At 49.6% G+C, this 18,315-nt stretch overlaps 1 protein-coding gene across 2 annotated transcripts in view; it reads left to right on the forward strand.

Moving 5' to 3' along the window:
* LOC133358970 (AP-3 complex subunit delta-1-like) overlaps positions 1 to 18,315 on the forward strand; it is a 76,629-nt gene that overhangs the window by 16,178 nt on the left and 42,136 nt on the right. For both annotated transcript variants that reach the window (XM_061577351.1, XM_061577352.1), the window contains exons 3-8: positions 2,639 to 2,719; positions 4,920 to 5,000; positions 6,353 to 6,460; positions 8,754 to 8,883; positions 10,127 to 10,266; positions 11,037 to 11,110. In XM_061577351.1, the coding sequence (XP_061433335.1) occupies positions 2,639 to 2,719; positions 4,920 to 5,000; positions 6,353 to 6,460; positions 8,754 to 8,883; positions 10,127 to 10,266; positions 11,037 to 11,110 (614 nt within the window). The remainder of the gene's footprint in view (positions 1 to 2,638; positions 2,720 to 4,919; positions 5,001 to 6,352; positions 6,461 to 8,753; positions 8,884 to 10,126; positions 10,267 to 11,036; positions 11,111 to 18,315) is intronic.

Below are 18,315 nucleotides of genomic sequence, written 5' to 3' on the forward strand. Positions count from 1 at the left end.
CTGGCATTCGTGGAGGAGCTCGCGCGAGGCTATGGTTACAGCCGGTTCCCACACTCGCGATACGCACGCATGCATGTGTATGTTGATCTCATCTTCTTGGTTCTTTCGGTAAAGTCACGTAGAAGGGAAGTAATAAAATAATAAAAATAAAACATAATAAAATAAAATAATTCTCCCGACGTTTCGGCTACAACGCAAGCAGCCGTCTTCCCTTCTACGTGACTTTACCGAAAGAACCAAGAAGATGAATCCCTGCAGTCACGAAAGCTTTAAATCGAAAAATATGTTGATCTCCTTTCGCACCGTACGTAGCCAACCGTGATAATCGGAGGTGTGGGGTGATAGCAACAAACTACGCACAAAAGGGCGGTTCTAAAGAAATTCTTTTCAATTTACTACACACACACTATACACACTCACTACCGCACACTAAATACACACTCACTACCACACACTCAATACAAAGATATCCTGTGAAGGCCGGCACGGCACACGAGGGGGCGGGTGGCCAGCACCACGCCCGGCCGCCTTTGTCTCCCCAGTGGCGATGTTAACACGTTGCACCAGGTACTCATTTGAGGCTGAGTCGACCTAGGGGAGGCCCAGGACCGGTTCAGATAATTGTCACTGGTGTTGGCCGTGAGCGGGAATCGAACCCGGGTCGCGAGGTTTGTAGCGCAGCGCGCTAACCACTACACCACCGCTCCCCACACTCAATACACACTACCACACACTCAATACACTCACTACACTCAATACACTCAATACACTCAATATACTCACTACACACACTCAATACACTCACTACCACACACTCAATACACTCACTACACTCACACACTCAATACACTCACTACCACACACTCAATACACACACTACTACACACTCAACACACACACTTCCACACACTCAATACACACTACTACATCGTCGCTCCGACACACTGATTACTATACTACACTCACTTCCACACACTCACCGCTGTATGTATGTTGAACTTCTTTCACACCATACCTAGCGAACTGGGCTAATGGGAGGTGCGGGGGAAGGACAACAAACTAAACACGAAAATAATTTGTCAAAAATTATTGTTCAATCGAGATTAAAAAGCGGCTTCGTCATCTTGCAAGGAAGAGCGTTCCAGACGGCCACAGAAACTTATCGTTGCGGTGACTCTTTATTCGATGGTTAGCTATCGATTTAAATCCACGAGTGGTGGGAGAATCGATTTTAAATCCTGGGTGCTACAGGTGACACCGACTGTACGCGCAGTCTCGATGAGCATGACCTTCCGAGAGTGAGCAGTAACCACATCGTGGTGCTGCAAACCCAGCGACATTGGTTTTTGATGCCTGGCCATGGGTAACCTATCGGTGACACATGATGGCTGAACCGTTCTTGGGTCTCCCCTAGGTCAACTCAGCCTTCGATGGTGTGGTTGATGAGTGAGCACGGTTGGCTATGTATGGTGCGAAATACAGGTAGTCCCCGAGTTACGATGGTCCGACTTACGATATTTCGATCTTGCGATGGCGATAGCGATACGAGAAAATTGCCATCAACAACCTAACATCGTTCAAGCGTGCAGACGACGGACAGAATCTTGGTGAGCGCGGTACAATGATACGTTACGATACGTTCAATGCATGTGTACACTACACTATACAGTACACTATACACTACATTATTACACTACACTATACACTACACTATTACACGCTACACTACACTATTACACTACACTATACACTACACTATACACTACACTATACACTACACTATGATACGTAGCTTTAGCGATTTCAGTTTAAGGTTACCACGATGAGATACATACGTTCAATGCATGTTCAAAGTTTTTATAGCAGATTGTTTCCTGAAAAAACTTTTCATTAAATTGCAGTTCATATAGGTAGGCTACGAATTTACCTTTTTACTCCTACATTTTACCGTGCAATACAGTATTGTAATCAATAAATACATACAGTATATAGTTTATACAGTACGGTACTGTAAATTGCTCTGTTTTGCTAAATTTTCACCGTTCTTTAAGACTCCTGGGTAGGCTATAGGCCATCTTCGACTTACGATATTTTCGACTTACGATGGGGGTCGTCGTAACACATCTCCATCGTAAGTCGGGGACTACCTGTACATACTTGATGTGTTTTGTACATATCGGTACTGGGGGAGACAAAGGCGGCCTGGCACAATGCTGGCCACACAACCCGTTCGTGCGATGTGCCGGCCTTCCACTGTCGCTCGTTCACAGAATTTCTCCCAACAGTCTATGCCTTGATGTCATTGGTCTGATTAATGTAATGATTCTTGCTGATGATATTGGTGATGTTCATGCTCCTGATGATGATGTTAATGATGCTACTGGTGTTGCCATTGCAGCTATAACTCTCTTGCTGTTCGTAACAGTAATAAAACAATTCTCAACGCGAGAAAATTTCTCCAAATTACTGGTCAATGTCCAATCGCTACTCGGAGGCCCAAGATGCTGACGCTATCGCCGATGCTGCTACCGATGTTGCTGCTATTCCTGCTGCGAATGTTGATAACGATGTCGCTACTGATCCTGATCATGCTGATAATGATGATGGTGGTGGTGGTGGTGATGTTGATGACGTGCAGCTTCAGATGCAGGGCTACGACATCAGCTGGGCAGCCTTCAACGTCATCGAGGTCATGAGTTCAGCGAAATTCACGCACAAGGTAAGGGGATCTTGACAAGGGTGTCACAAGCAGCCTCCTCTTGCCCACTTGGGCAATTGTTTCTTGCTGTGGCTGTCCCAGCTGATGAACGGGCGCTTGCGTTGCGCCCGAAACGTCGTGATTTCATCTATTTAGTTTTCTACCCACGTGACTTTACCGAAAGAACCATGGATCCCTGCAGTCACGAAAGCTTCACATCTAGATTAAGGTATAGGGGAGGCGCATCTGCCCTGAATCATTACCGTGCAGTCATTAGCTCCTTGTGTGTGTACACACTGTAGTGGCGCTGCCGTGGGGTAATGGTTAGTGCACTGGGCTCGTGGTCCAGAGGTCACCCGCTCGGCCCGCGCCTCTGATTAGCACGGTTGGCTACGTACGGTCGCGAAAGAAGTTCAACGCACGGGCTCGCAGAGGGGAGGCCCCGTAAAGCTCTTCGCTGTATTATTTGGCGTACAGCTCATTCACATTTACCGTGGTCATTATTTTGAGCACAGCAGAGCAAGCGGTTCTCAAGATTCCTGCGACCCGCAGACTGTCGCTGTGAAAACCCGGGCACGTTTTTTGCGGCGCGGTGAAAATATTCGCGCGTGGTGAGCGATGGGGAAAAATCTCACATGCATGTGTAGTGACTCAATGCGGAGACGGCAAGACTTGGAGCCATTTCTTTATTTAACAAGCACCATCGGGATAACACACAACACCCTACGCGGGTGCACACTATTATTAGTATTAAGACCGTCCTATTGTCGGCGGCACTGCTTATAACAGTTGGTAGGCTTCATCTTCTTGGTTCTTTCGGTAAAGTCACGTAGAAGGGAAATAATAAAATAATAAAATTTATTAAAATAAAACATAGTAAAAGAATTCTCACGACGTTTCGGCCACAACGCAAGCAGCCGTCTTCACTTGAGGACGGCTGCTTGCGTTGTGGTCGAAACGTCGTGAGAATTGTATTTTATTATGTTTTATTTTTATTATTTTATTACTTCCCTTCTACGTGACTTTACCGAAAGAACCAAGAAGATGAATCCCTGCAGTCACGAAAGCTTTAAATCGAAATTTAACTATTATTATTACTAAGACCGTCCTATTGTCGGCGGCACTACTTAGAACAGTTGGTAGGCTGTCTGACTATCAGCGCCCCGGGATGGTGAAGACGAAGAGGACGACAGGGAGATGGTGACGACGACGAGAAGGTGACGACGATAGACTTGCGGGGATCCCACTCCCAGCAACAACCACGAGGTCCCGCACAGGGAGGGCCTCTCTTATACTCTCAGCGTGGCCTCGCTCCACCTCGCCCCCCTTCTGTAACCTACTAGCAGGTCCCCGGGGCTTCCCGATGGGCTCCTTCTGAGACCTTTCCCCGAGACGTCCCCCTCTCGTGTATCTCGTGGCCTGCTGACGCGAGTTCTGCTATACACCGCAGTTCCTTTTTTTCGCCAGCAGCCAGCGCTATGCCACTACACGTGCAACAGTTTTTGCGGAGCGCTTTCCACGGCTTTGCGGGGAGCGCCTGCGCACCAGCCAGTGCCGCTGTAGAGGGACTCCCCCAGAGCATCCCTCGAGTGTTCCGGCAGCAGTGGCCCGAGCACGGAAATTGCAGGGCTGCCCCTTGACCTCTTGGCGTATGTTTGTGGCCTGGGTGTGAGTGTGTACATACTGTGTGTGTAATGTGTGAATGTGTATGTGTGTGTGTGTATATACTATAGGTCGACTCAGCCTTAAATGAGTACCTGGTGCGGTGTGTAAACATCGCCACTGGGGGTCGGGCGTGGTGCTGGCCACTCACCCCCTCGTGTACCGTTCCGGCCTCTATAGGTGCTCGCTAACAGCACTTGCCCCTACAGTCTGTACAGACTGTTAAGGGGATACTATGTGTGCGAGGGTGCGTGAGTGGAGAGCAAGACCCGAGATCACGGCCAACACCAGTGGCGGTTATTTGAACTGGGCCTCCCCTGGTGCGATGTGTAAACATCGCCATTGGGGAGACAAAGGCGGCCAGACATGGTGCTGGCCACCCACCCCCTCATGTGCCATGCCAGCCTTCATTGGTGCTGCTCGTTCACAGCATCTGCCCCTGCATCCTATTAAGGCCACACGGCGGATCTTTGTCTTTGTCTGCACGCAATGTGTATACGTTAGCTATACATAGCTGTGATCACCATGCTCTCTCTCTGCTGCTGCTTGCGTGTCTCAGCGCATTGGATACATGGCAGCATCGCAGTCGTTTCACGAGGGCACCGATGTCCTGATGCTCACAACCAACATGATCCGCAAGGTGACGCTCGCCACGCTCAATACAATCATCGCTCGCCACGCTCAACACAATCAACACTCGCCACGCTCAACACAATCAACACTCACCACGCTCAACACAATCAACACTCGCCACGCTCAACACAATCATCACTCGCCACGCTCAACACAATCATCGCTCGCCACGCTCAATACAATCATCACTCACTACGCTCAACACAATCAGCACTCGCCACGCTCAACACAATCATCGCTCGCCACGCTCAATACAATCAACACTCGCCACGCTCAATGCAATCAGCACTCGCCACGCTTAATGCAATCAGCACTCGCCACGCTCAACACAATCAGCACTCGCCACGCTCAACACAATCATCACTCGCCACGCTCAATACAATCATCGCTCGCCACGCTCAACACAATCAACACTCACCACGCTCAACACAATCAACACTCGCCACGCTCAACACAATCAACACTCGCCACGCTCAACACAATCAACACTCGCCACGCTCAACACAATCATCACTCACCACGCTCAACACAATCATCACTCACCACGCTCAATGCAATCATCAGTCGCCACACTCAACACAATCATCACTCGCCACACTCAACACTCACCACGCTCAATACGATCAACACTTTTGCCTTGGTATGTTTAACAACGTGAACATGATAAGCCACTTCGTTAAGCTTACATTTGTGGTAGCCAGGTCGCTTCTGAAAAAGAGCTCTACAGCTCAGTGAGCCTCACCTGCTACTGTACGTAGCCAACCGCTCCATGCGTCGCCAGCCGTGCTAATCGGAGGTGCGGGGGGAAGGACAAGAAACTAAACACAAAAAGCAGTCCAGTAAAACCTTGGATTGCGAGTACCTTGGTCTGCCAGTGTCTCTCCTCTGTGTGTTTGTCTTTCTCTCTCTGTGTTTGTCTCTCTCTGTGTTTGTCTCTCTCTGTGTATGTGTTTCTCTCCGTGTCTGTGTTTGTCTCTCTCTCTCTCTCTGTCTCTCTGTGTGTGTCTCTCTCTCTCTCTCTCTGTGTCTCTCCTGTGTGTTTGTCTCTCTCTGTGTGTCTCTATGTGTGTCTCTCTCTGTGTATCTGTCTCCGAGCTTGCATTCACACCTGATGACGGTTGCTTCTGTTGCAATCGAAACGTCATATTCTATTATTTATGTTATTTTCTTTCTACGTGACTTTACCGAAAGAACCACAGAGTAATTCCTGCAGTCACGAAAGCTTCAAATCAAGTTTGTTACTTTTTTGTCTTAGGTCTCGTTAAATTGTGTTCACATCGCATGATGATACAATTGCGCGTGCGTAGTCGCGTGTGTATGACAACACGTGCGCGTGTGTAACGCTCGCTCGTCACACAGGACCTGAGCAGTCAAAATCAGTACGACGCCGGCCTGGCACTCACCGGCATGGCGTGCTTCATGACCCACGACCTCGCCCGCGACCTCGCCAACGACATCATGACCCTGGTGAGAATCCTGGTCTTGGCGGCGCTACGCGGATGTCTTGTCTCCCTCTCAGGAGCCGATGTCTTTATCCGAGCAACTTAACCGGAGCCAGATTTTCTAGGTTTCAAGTCCCTGGGACCTGGCTGCCGTGTTTATGATCTCCGCTCGCGCCCGAACCGACTTTGAACTATTTAAGTGTTGTTGTTTTTGACCAGGTACGGCCCCCACTGATGGCTTGATCGATTGGCTTATTGTAGTAGCAGCCAAGTACAGCGGTACCTCGGTATACGTCGTTAATTCGTTCCGGAAGGTAGGAGGACTTGTACCGAAAATGACGTAGACCAAACGCATTTTTCCCATAAATAAAGGGAAATGAAATAATCTGTTCCAGAGTCTAAGAAATTATATGTTATATGGCATATTATACATTAATGGGGTTGTAGAAAATCATTTAGATACCACTTATTACTAAAATGCATACACAAATGAAAATAAATGCCTAAATAAATTAAAATAAATTGAAATAAAAATAAAATTTAACGTCACTTTACCTTGCCATCTCGAATGAATTTGCAAAAATTTCTAGTTAAAATGACACGAAAAATCACGTGAAAATTCACGGAGAGTTTCTAGCAATGCTTGTGCACTGAACGAGATCTCCTGAACAGGCAGACTGAGGAGCGGCGCTTTGTTTCGGTCGTGAACGGGGTAGATGCGGTGACTCATCCCAATCCATACAAGTTCTAGCAATAGTAGTAGGTTTTTACCCTTTCAACTGGTACAAAAACTGACACCTTTATACAAGGCATCATGTTTGCAATAATCACAACACAAATAGTCAAAATGCAAACTAAAAGAAACAACTCTGATGATGATAATGATATGCACTGTCCTTGAAATTGATTGGTCCACACCCGAGACAGCTTTTCTTAGAGCCTAGTCTCCATTGGCGTCATCTGGTTCAACACCAATGGAGACTAGGCTCTAAGAAAAGCTGTCTCGGGTGTGGACCAATGAACTTCAAGGACAGTGCATATCATTATCATCATCAGAGTTGTTTCTTTTTGTTTGAATTTTGACTGCTTGTGTTGTGGTTATTGCACACATGATGCCTTGTATAAAGGTGTCAGTTTTTGTACCAGTTGAAAGGGTCAAAACCTACTAATATATTTTGCCACTGGTAAAGGAGATGTCTCAAAGTTCTAGCAAGCGCGTCGTATCCCAAGCAAGACGTCGTATCCCAAGGCACTTTTTTCTCGTCAAAACACGACCTGTACCAAATTCGATGTATTTCAAAGCGGTTGTATACCGAGGTATGACTACTCTAAACCGGTGTTCTTCTCGAATTATCGGAGGGGGGTGGGGGGGGGCGCCCACTTCGCCGATAAGACATCGGTGTGAGGGCCGCCGCACATCTGAAACTATTGGGGTTGACAGCGCGATGATGGGGGGGTATTTTCACATTTGTGAAATCGTCTGGGGCCGCACTTAAAGGCCACCAGGGGATGCAGTTGCCCGCGGGCCTTGCAGTGAGGAACATTGCTCCAAACGTACGTGTGGAGCATCCGCATGCAGTGCGTCTTTTACCGAATTCGAAAAACAAAGGCCTCCTCTTGTTACGTTGGTTGCCTACCCCCGGGCTAGGGAGAAGAGATGGGTTGTTTTAAGGAAGGAAGGGAAGCAGGTTAGGGATGATGATGTGCGTATGCGTCGCGGTGAACTTGTTTCGCAACGGTACGTAGCCAACCATGCTAATCGGAGGTGCGATTGCCAAGGGGGGTACACGGCAGAGGTCGCAAACGGGTTTTGATTTCTTACCCGTACCTGTACCCGGCCGCACCAGGGTCGCAAATGGGTACCTGTACCCGGTCGGGTACGGGTACCCGTTCCCTACCCGTACTCGTACCCTGCCCGAAATGAGTGCAACACAGAGGTCGCAAACGGGTTTTGATTCCTTACCCGTACCCTACCCGATACCCGGCTACCCGTACCCGGCCGGGTATCGGGTAGGGTACGAGTATGGGGTACCCGATTGCAACCTCTGGGATGAAGCCATGTTGCAGGCGCGGGTGGGTTGATTCTAGGAACTTGAATTGTGAGAAGAGACAAGACGTTGGGAAATGAGTGACAAACGGTGACTCGCCAGTGACTCACGGCCTACCCGTACCCGTACCCGGCCGCACCAGGGTCGCAAACGGCTACCCGTACCCGTACCTGGCCGGGTACGGGTAGCCGGGCATCGGGTAGGGTACGGGTATCGGGTACCCAGTTGCGACCTCTGGTACACGGGGGATTTCCGCGTGATGTGCTGCAGATGTCGTCGACGCGCCCCTACATCCGCAAGAAGGCGGTGCTCATCATGTACAAGGTGTTCCTCAAATACCCCGAGTCGCTCCGCCCGGCATTCCCTCGTCTCAAGGAGAAGCTGGAGGACCCAGACCCAGGCACGGCTTGACCCCCCTCCCACTCACACCCCCTCGTGATCCCGGAGCACCGCGACCCCACAGAGATAACGACATATTAGCTGACACATCTGAACTGTTTTGAATTTTACCGGTTAAGGCCTACTGAGCGATATAGCTTGTTTTTTTCAGAAGCGACCCGGCCACAAATGGTCAGTCGACGCACGCTGATTCTAAATGTGGAGGGAAAAAGGAGAGGACCCGGATAAAAATCCACACCACCACCACGGGGAGCGAGGACATGCAAACTCCAAATATACAGCAAGCGTCAGGTTCTGGATAGAAGCCATGATCTCCTGTATGCCAGGCGAGGTAGTTAACATCTCGCCACCGACTTGACCCGGGCACTTGAATTGTATGCATGTATGTTGAACTTTTTTTTCGCATTGGACGTAGCCAACCGTGCCAATAAAAACCTCACCCCAACCCCGTAATACTGACCCTGACCCCTGACTCTAAACGTTGAACTTCATGCTTAATGCGGACCCAAACAACACATTCCTGCGGAGGGAGCTGGTAGGAACGTTGGGTTGCTCGGTCAATGGCCAGGGTCAACGGCGGCGTGGTGTATTCCGCAAATATGGCCGACTGTGAGGGCGGGCACAAGCCGGCGTGAGTAGGTTAAACATTGAGTTTTATAAGGGCACCACGGGGTGACCAGCCCCTCCCCACCCAGCCCCTCCCCTCAATCCCCCACCCAGCCCCACCCTCTCCACCCAGCCCCACCCTCTCCACCCAGCCCCTCCCCACCCAGCCCCTCCCCACCCTCCCCTCCCCACCCAGCCCCTCCCTGCACGACACATGGACGGACACAATAATCCCCTGTGGGCTGGTGTAACCAGGAGGTTCCTACCAGTATAAATGTGTCGTTTACCCAGCACCACCACCCGCCGCCGCCAATTATCAACGTTTATCCCATGAACAAAACGTCCCAATTAGTTACTACTTCAGCACACCGGTTGGCCGTGTCGGGTGGTGGCGGGTTTAACAACGCACATTCACGCGATCTAACCCGAGAAACCCTTTACTTGTGAATCACACCGCTCGCGAAAGCCTCCCACGTGCTTAAACCGCCGAACCCAAACGGTTCTTTCTCAAGACGATGACCTCCGCCCTCAATTACTGGAGCCGGCGCTAGCGTGTGCGACGGCGGTGGGGCCCGTCGCCGCCTGTTGTGTAACCACCGCGACGGCTCGGGGGTGCTGTCCGCTCCCTGCGTGCGTAGGCGTGCAGTCGGCGGCGATGAACGTGATCTGTGAGCTGGCGCGGAGGAACCCGAAGAATTACCTCTCGCTGGCGCCGCTGTTCTTCAAGCTCATGACCTCGTCCACCAACAACTGGGTCCTCATTAAGATTATCAAGCTGGTGAGATCCCCCCACCGCCACCGCCGCTCGCCGACCTTGCCTCCTTGGAATAATTGTGAAATAATAACTGCAACTTGCGTAAAGGCCATCCCCGCTCCACGTTGGTCTTGAGGGGTTCATTTGTGGGGATCGGTAGTGTAGCGATTTTAACGCGTAGGCTTTCGCGACCAATATCATCCATAATGCAGGTTTTTTTGTTGGGTTAGATTTGCGTATGAATATATAAATGTGTCGTTAAACCCGCCGACACAGCCAATTCGTGAGGTTTGCCAATTCGTGACTCGTCCGGCACACCCAGAAAAACCCGCTATAGTGGATAATATCAGTCGCGAAAGCCTACGTCTTCTTGGTTCTTTCGGTAAAGTCACGTAGAATGGAAATAATAAAATAATAAAAATAAAACATAATAAAATAATTCTCACTGTGAGAATTATTCTATTATGTTTTATTTTTAATTCTCACTGTGAGAATTATTTTATTACGTTTTATTTCTATTATTTTATTACTTCCATTCCACGTGACTTTACCGAAAGAACCAAGAAGATGAATCCCTGCAGTCGCGAAAGCTTTAAATCGAAAAAGAAAGAGCCTACGTGTTAAACTTACTGAAGTGACTCGTGTTAATTCCGCTCTTGGGTTCGTTCCCCCCCCCCTCCCCCCCCCCAATGCGAATGGACCCGCGACGGATATCCGCTGGGGGACCGCCGCAACGTAGGTCGGAAATGAGCGCCCGGGGCGGTGGGTGTTTTGCGTTCTCTCTGTGCTCGCAGTTTGCGTCGCTCACTCCCCTGGAGCCACGGCTGGGAAAGAAACTCATCGAGCCTCTCACCAACCTCATTCACAGGTGGGGGGTGGCGTTCGCGACGGGGCATGCAAACGCCGCCACACTGCGTATGAATTCCCCGCCGACACGTACTCGCGCACGCACACCGACACCCCCGTGTCCACGCTATTTTACCCGCTTTTGGCAGATGGTTTCTGAGATCTGCCGTTTGTAAAAAAAAAATATAAAAACATCACTTGGGGTATGGTGAGACCGGGAGGTTGTTAAACACGAACACTTAAAAAATGTACCCGTAAAAACAAAGTTTTTCACCATAAATCCTTTATATGCGTGGCGGCTAGAGTCCTCTCGTCCTCTGGCTTGAGATGGCTGCCTCCTATGGGTCAGATGATTGCCTGGCAGCATTAAGCAATTGGTAATTAAATATTTTAAAAAAAATCCTAAAAAGTTTAAAATATAGCAAATTTTTTTTCACGAAAATTAATTGTCACACACAACGAGTCTGTGTGGAAAATGTCAGCTCGATTGGATCACGGGAAGTGGGTTAAAAAACGACCGAAAGATTTGCACGGTCGTAAGCGCACAAGCAAGCAAGCAAGCGAACTTAATATAAAGGATTTAAATAAAAAACGACCGAAACATTTGCACGGTCGTAAGCGCGCAAGCAAGCAAGCAAGCGAACTTAATATAAAGTATTTTAAAAATATATGCACGAATATATGGCCACGACAAGCCGCGTGCTTGCAATCGTCCTGAGAAGCGGGATTTGGAACGAGTGGATCGGAGAACGCGCCGTGGGTTCGAGACGTCGCGTTGACCGTTGAACAAAAAGTTCGGTGGGCTTGGGCAGGCAACGCTCGGTGATCGAAATTGTCGACCGAGCGAGCGGCAGCCGACAGAGGGTAACAGAACCGCGGAGACCAAATCTACACAAAGAGATGTGAGCGTTGAAATCGGCTCGTGCACAGCAGCTACAGGCATGCTGCGTTTTACACTGCAGGACCATGAGATGGTCTCAAACTTTGTGGAGGCACTTCTCATCAAGCAATGGATTGTTCATGGTTCAGAATCCGATTTCTTTGCTTATCCTGGAGAAATACGCACAGATGTCCAGCACATGCACACGCACACAGACGAGATGGGCGTAGACCGTTGCCTACAGACACAAGCACACACATTCTATATACACTACCGCCACACACCCATGCATGCGCGCGCACGTACTCGCACTTACACCTGTATCCACACTTAACGCGCCTCGTTAACTGCCTGTGTACGCTGTTGCGCCACTCGGCACCGTACACACACACACACACACTTATTGCCTACAACAACAACCACCGCCGTTCGCCACTAAGCGGCGGTGACGTCACCACGGCGCTTATGCCAGGCCAGGTGCACTTTTAGGCCCTTCACGTGAACTGTCCAATGCTCGCTGCCGGCAGGAGGTCACGGGTTCGATTGACTGAGATGACTGGCAGATGCACCACCTGTGCCCTCTGCTGCGCCAATTTGCTATGTTTTAGCCCCCCGGCGCTCCGCTGGTTGTTGTGAGCGATGTTTACATACCGCACCAGGTACTCATTTGAGGTTGAGTCGACCAATGGCGATGCCCAGGACCAGTTCAAATGATCGTCACTGGTGTTAACTGTGAACGGGAATCGAACTTGGGTTGTCTTGTTCGTAGCGCAGCACGCTAACCTCTGCGCCACTGCTTCTCACAACAAAGATCCCCCCCCTATAGCTTAGACAGACTGTTGGGGCAAGTGCTGTTAGCGAGCACCTATGAAGGCCGGCACGGCACAGCACATGAGGGGGTAGGTGGCCAGCACCACACCTGGACTGCCTTTGTCTCCCCAGTGGCGATGTTTACACACCGCACCAGGTACTCATTTGAGTCCGAGTTGACCTAGAGAAAGGCCCGGGACCGGTTCAGATAATCGTCACTGTGGTGTTGGCCGTGAGTGGGAATCGAACTCGGGTCGCCGGATTCGTAGCGCAGCGCGCTAACCATTACACCACCGCTCCCCACAACACACGCACACACACACCTTTAGTTGAACACGTGCACGCTGCGTGCTCGCCGATATCATGCGCGGCGCACGCGCGCTCCTCGTTGCTGTTGTCGTAATCGCTGTCTCTCCGTAACACTGCCTTCCCCTCCACCCTGTGCCTTGACTGCAAAGTTCGCTCGTTACCACTGGGGTCGATTTTGGGTTCTGGAGCTGTTGTGCGTGTTTGTACGCGCGTGCCTGTGTGTGCGCGTGCGTGTGCGCGTGCGTGTGCGCGCGCCCGTATGTCCGTGGACCTATGCGTGTGTGTGCGTGTGTGTGTGTGCGTGTGTGCGTGTGTGCGTGTGTGTGTGTGTGCGCGTGTGTGTGTGTGTGCGCGTGTGTGCGCGCGTGTGTGCGTGTGTGTGTTTGTACGCGCGTGCCGGTATGTCCGTGGACCTATGCGTGTGTGTGTGTGCGTGCGTGTGTGTGTGCGTCTGTGCCTGCATTAGCCGGCAAAACGTCTCGACAATGTGAGTACGCTGCAGCTGCTGCTGCTGAGACGCAGAAACTCGCCCGCTCTCTCTCTCGCTCATTACCCACCCCGAGCCTCTCTCTATTCGTCCTTGAGTCGTGCATCCCCCCCCCCCTTCCTCTACTCCACCACGCTCTCATCCTTCCGTCTCTCCCTCCTGCCGTGCCATCCCACGTCGTGGCGCGTCGCTTGAGCCTCACGGCGGCCCCTTGCGGCCTGGCCCCATTGTGCCTCTTCCCCAAGCCCAAGCAGGGCTTTGGTGTGGCCATCAATCGGATGGGTTACCACCACCCTTCCCCCCCAAATGTGCAGTACAGTTTAGCTGTCGATGATCCACTGGCAGATTATTGAGCTTGTGGGTTAATATGCCTGATTTGAAGCTTTCGTGACTGCAAGGATTCATACTCTAGTTCTTTCGGTAAAGTCACGTAGGTAAAAAATGAAATTAAAATGAATAAAAAATAAAATAATAAAATCACGATGTTTCCGTGACGGTCCCACCTGATGACGGAGACTTGTGTTGCCTCCGAAACGTCGTGATTTTTTATTATTTTATTTGTATTAATTTTAATTTCATTTTTACCTACGTGACTTTACCGAAATAACTAAGAGTATAGTATGCCTGAGTTTTTTTTGACTTGCATGGTTTCACTATTGGCTGCTCCTCGCTCGACGAAGGTCTGTAGCTTTGCCTGCTGCGTGACCGCAAACACGTCTGTGTGGCAACTGAACGCGATAATTGTTTTTTTACCCTTTTATCTGGCAGCAAAACTGACACCTTTTTTTACAAGGAGTCATGTTTGCATTGACCACAATACCTGCGGTCGGAATGCTAACAAAAAACACAACTCTGACAATGTATGCACTGTCCTTGAAATTGATTGGTCCACACCCGAGACAGCTTTTCTTAGAGCCTAGTCTCACATGGTGTTGGACCAGATGACGCCAAAAGGCGCACAACTCAAAGGCAATGCACCATCAGAGTATGAGAGCTCGGGGTAAGCATTTACACCATTGAAACCTCCTTTGCCAGTAGAAAAATATGATAATTGTTTTTTACCCTTTTATCTGGCAACAAAACTGACACCCTTTTTTACGAGGAGTCATGTTTGCATTGACCACAATACCTGCGGTCAGAATGCAAAAAAAAACACAACTCTGATAATGTATGCACTGTCCTTGAAAAAAGCTGTCTCGGGTGTGGGCCAATCAATTTCAAGGACAGTGCATACATTATCAGAGTTGTGTTTTTTGTTTGCATTCCGACCGCAGGTATTGTGGTCAATGCAAACATGACTCCTTGTTAAAAAAAAAGGTGTCAGTTTTGTTGTTGGAGATATTGACTACCTCGCCTGGTATGCAGGAGGTTGTGGGTTCGATGCCAACCCTGACGCCTCCTGTATATTTGGAGTTTGCGTGTCTCTCATCATCATCACAGTGGCTCGGAGATGTTGACTACCTCACCTGGTATGCAGGAGGTTGTGGGTTCGATGCCGACCCTGAAGCCTCCTGTATATTTGGAGTTTGCGTGTCTCTCCCAGCATCATCACAGTGGCTAGGAGATGTTGACTACCTCGCCTGGTATGCAGGAGGTTGTGGGTTCGATGCCAACCCTGATGCCTCCTGTATATTTGGAGTTTGCGTGTCTCTCTATCATCATCATCACGGTGGCTCGGAGATGTTGACTACCTCGCCTGGTATGCAGGAGGTTGTGGGTTCGATACCAACCCTGACGCCTCCTGTATATTTGGAGTTTGCGTGTCTCTCTCTCTCATCATCATCACGGTGGCTCGGAGATGTTAACTACCTCGCCTGGTATGCAAGAGGTTGTGGGTTCGATGCCAACGCTGCCGCCGCCTGTATATTTGTAGTTTGCGTGTCTCTCTCTCATCATCATCACAGTGGCTAGGAGATGTTGACTACCTCGCCTGGTATGCAGGAGGTTGTGCGTTCGATGCCAACCCTGACGCCTCCTGTATATTTGGAGTTTGCGTGTCTCTCTCAGCATCATCACAGTGGCTAGGAGATGTTGACTACCTCGCCTGGTATGCAGGAGGTTGTGGGTTCGATGCCAACCCTGACGCCTCCTGTATATTTGGAGTTTGCGTGTCTCTCTATCATCATCATCACGGTGGCTCGGAGATGTTGACTACCTCGCCTGGTATGCAGGAGGTTGTGGGTTCGATGCCAACCCTGACGCCTCCTGTATATTTGGAGTCTGCGTGTCTCTCTCTCTCAGCATCATCACAGTGGCTAGGAGATGTTGACTACCTCGCCTGGTATGCAGGAGGTTGTGGGTTCGATGCCAACCCTGACGCCTCCTGTATATTTGGAGTTTGCGTGTCTCTCTATCATCATCATCACAGTGGCTCGGAGATGTTGACTACCTCGCCTGGTATGCAGGAGGTTGTGGGTTCGATGCCAACCCTGACGCCTCTATATTTGGAGTCTGCGTGTCTCTCTCTCTCAGCATCATCACAGTGGCTAGGAGATGTTGACTACCTCGCCTGGTATGCAGGAGGTTGTGGGTTCGATGCCAACCCTGACGCCTCCTGTATATTTGGAGTTTGCGTGTCTCTCTATCATCATCATCACGGTGGCTCGGAGATGTTGACTACCTCGCCTGGTATGCAGGAGGTTGTGGGTTCGATACCAACCCTGACGCCTCCTGTATATTTGGAGTTTGCGTGTCTCTCATCATCATCACAGTGGCTAGGAGATGTTGACTACCTCGCCTGGTATGCAGGAGGTTGTGGGTTCGATGCCGACCCTGAAGCCTCCTGTATATTTGGAGTTTGCGTGTCTCTCTCAGCATCATCACAGTGGCTAGGAGATGTTGACTACCTCGCCTGGTATGCAGGAGGTTGTGGGTTCGATGCCAACCCTGACGCCTCCTGTATATTTGGAGTTTGCGTGTCTCTCTCATCATCATCACGGTGGCTCGGAGATGTTGACTACCTCGCCTGGTATGCAGGAGGTTGTGGGTTCGATGCCAACCCTGATGCCTCCTGTATATTTGGAGTCTGCGTGTCTCTCTCTCTCAGCATCATCACAGTGGCTAGGAGATGTTGACTACCTCGCCTGGTATGCAGGAGGTTGTGGGTTCGATGCCAACCCTGACGCCTCCTGTATATTTGGAGTTTGCGTGTCTCTCTATCATCATCATCACGGTGGCTCGGAGATGTTGACTACCTCGCCTGGTATGCAGGAGGTTGTGGGTTCGATGCCAACCCTGACGCCTCCTGTATATTTGGAGTCTGCGTGTCTCTCTCTCTCAGCATCATCACAGTGGCTAGGAGATGTTGACTACCTCGCCTGGTATGCAGGAGGTTGTGGGTTCGATGCCAACCCTGACGCCTCCTGTATATTTGGAGTTTGCGTGTCTCTCTATCATCATCATCACGGTGGCTCGGAGATGTTGACTACCTCGCCTGGTATGCAGGAGGTTGTGGGTTCGATACCAACCCTGACGCCTCCTGTATATTTGGAGTTTGCGTGTCTCTCTCTCTCATCATCATCACGGTGGCTAGGAGATGTTAACTACCTCGCCTGGTATGCAAGAGGTTGTGGGTTCGATGCCAACGCTGACGCCGCCTGTATATTTGTAGTTTGCGTGTCTCTCTCTCATCATCATCACAGTGGCTAGGAGATGTTGACTACCTCGCCTGGTATGCAGGAGGTTGTGCGTTCGATGCCAACCCTGACGCCTCCTGTATATTTGGAGTTTGCTTGTCTCTCTCTCATCATCATCATCATCACAGTGGCTAGGAGATGTTGACTACCTCGCCTGGTATGCAAGAGGTTGTGGGTTCAATGCCAATCCTGTGACGCCTTCTCCTGCTGTATATTTGGAGTTTGCGTGTCTTTCCCCCTCCAGTGTGTTTGCCTGCACATCTTAGAGACTTGTGTTGAGAGCTTTTGGCCGCGATACATTTCCACGCGATAAGCCGCTTCGTTGAGCTATCCATTTGTGGCCAGGTCACTTCTTAATAAGTATAACCCGTAAAAACAAAGTTTTTCACTCTAAATCCTTTATATGCGTGGCGGCTAGAGTCCTCTCGTCCTCTGGCTTGAGATGGCTGCCACCTATGGGTCAGATGATTGCATTGCACCATTAAGCAATTGGTAATTAAATATAATATTTTTGTCCTAAAAAGTGTAAAATTTTGGAAAAAAAATTTCACGAACATTAATTGTCACGCACAACGCGTCTGTGTGCAAAATGTCAGCTCGATTGGATCACGGGAAGTGGGTTAAAAAACGACCGAAAGATTTGCACGGTCGTAAGCAAGCAAGCGAACTTAATATAAAGGATTTTAAAAAATGCGAGGTGGCTGGCAGAGTGGGTGGGCAGCTCGGAGGTGAGAGACGTGCAAGCTTGCACCGCTGATATTGTAGGTTTCGAATTTGGGTTTGTTCTTTGCTGCCCGCGATTGTAAATCGGTTTCGCAGGTACAGTGGTACCCTGGAGATCGAACTTAATTCGTTCCAGAAGATCCATTCGAATAACCGATTTGTTCGAACACCGAATAAATTTTCCCCATAAGAATTAATGTAAATGACATTAATTGGTTTCGGACACAAGAATTATATCATTATGAAGCATTTTTACACGAAGTGTGCAGTAATTGCATGCATAAAATCATACCAAAAAAACAAGAAACACAATAAATAAATGGAATAAATATATAGAATAAATGAAATAAATTTTACATTGAACTTCACTTTACCTGTAGTAA

The sequence above is a fragment of the Lethenteron reissneri genome, chromosome 64 (genome assembly GCF_015708825.2).
Source record: "Lethenteron reissneri isolate LAM-NWPU_2019-01 chromosome 64, ASM1570882v1, whole genome shotgun sequence".
NCBI lineage: Eukaryota > Metazoa > Chordata > Hyperoartia > Petromyzontiformes > Petromyzontidae > Lethenteron > Lethenteron reissneri.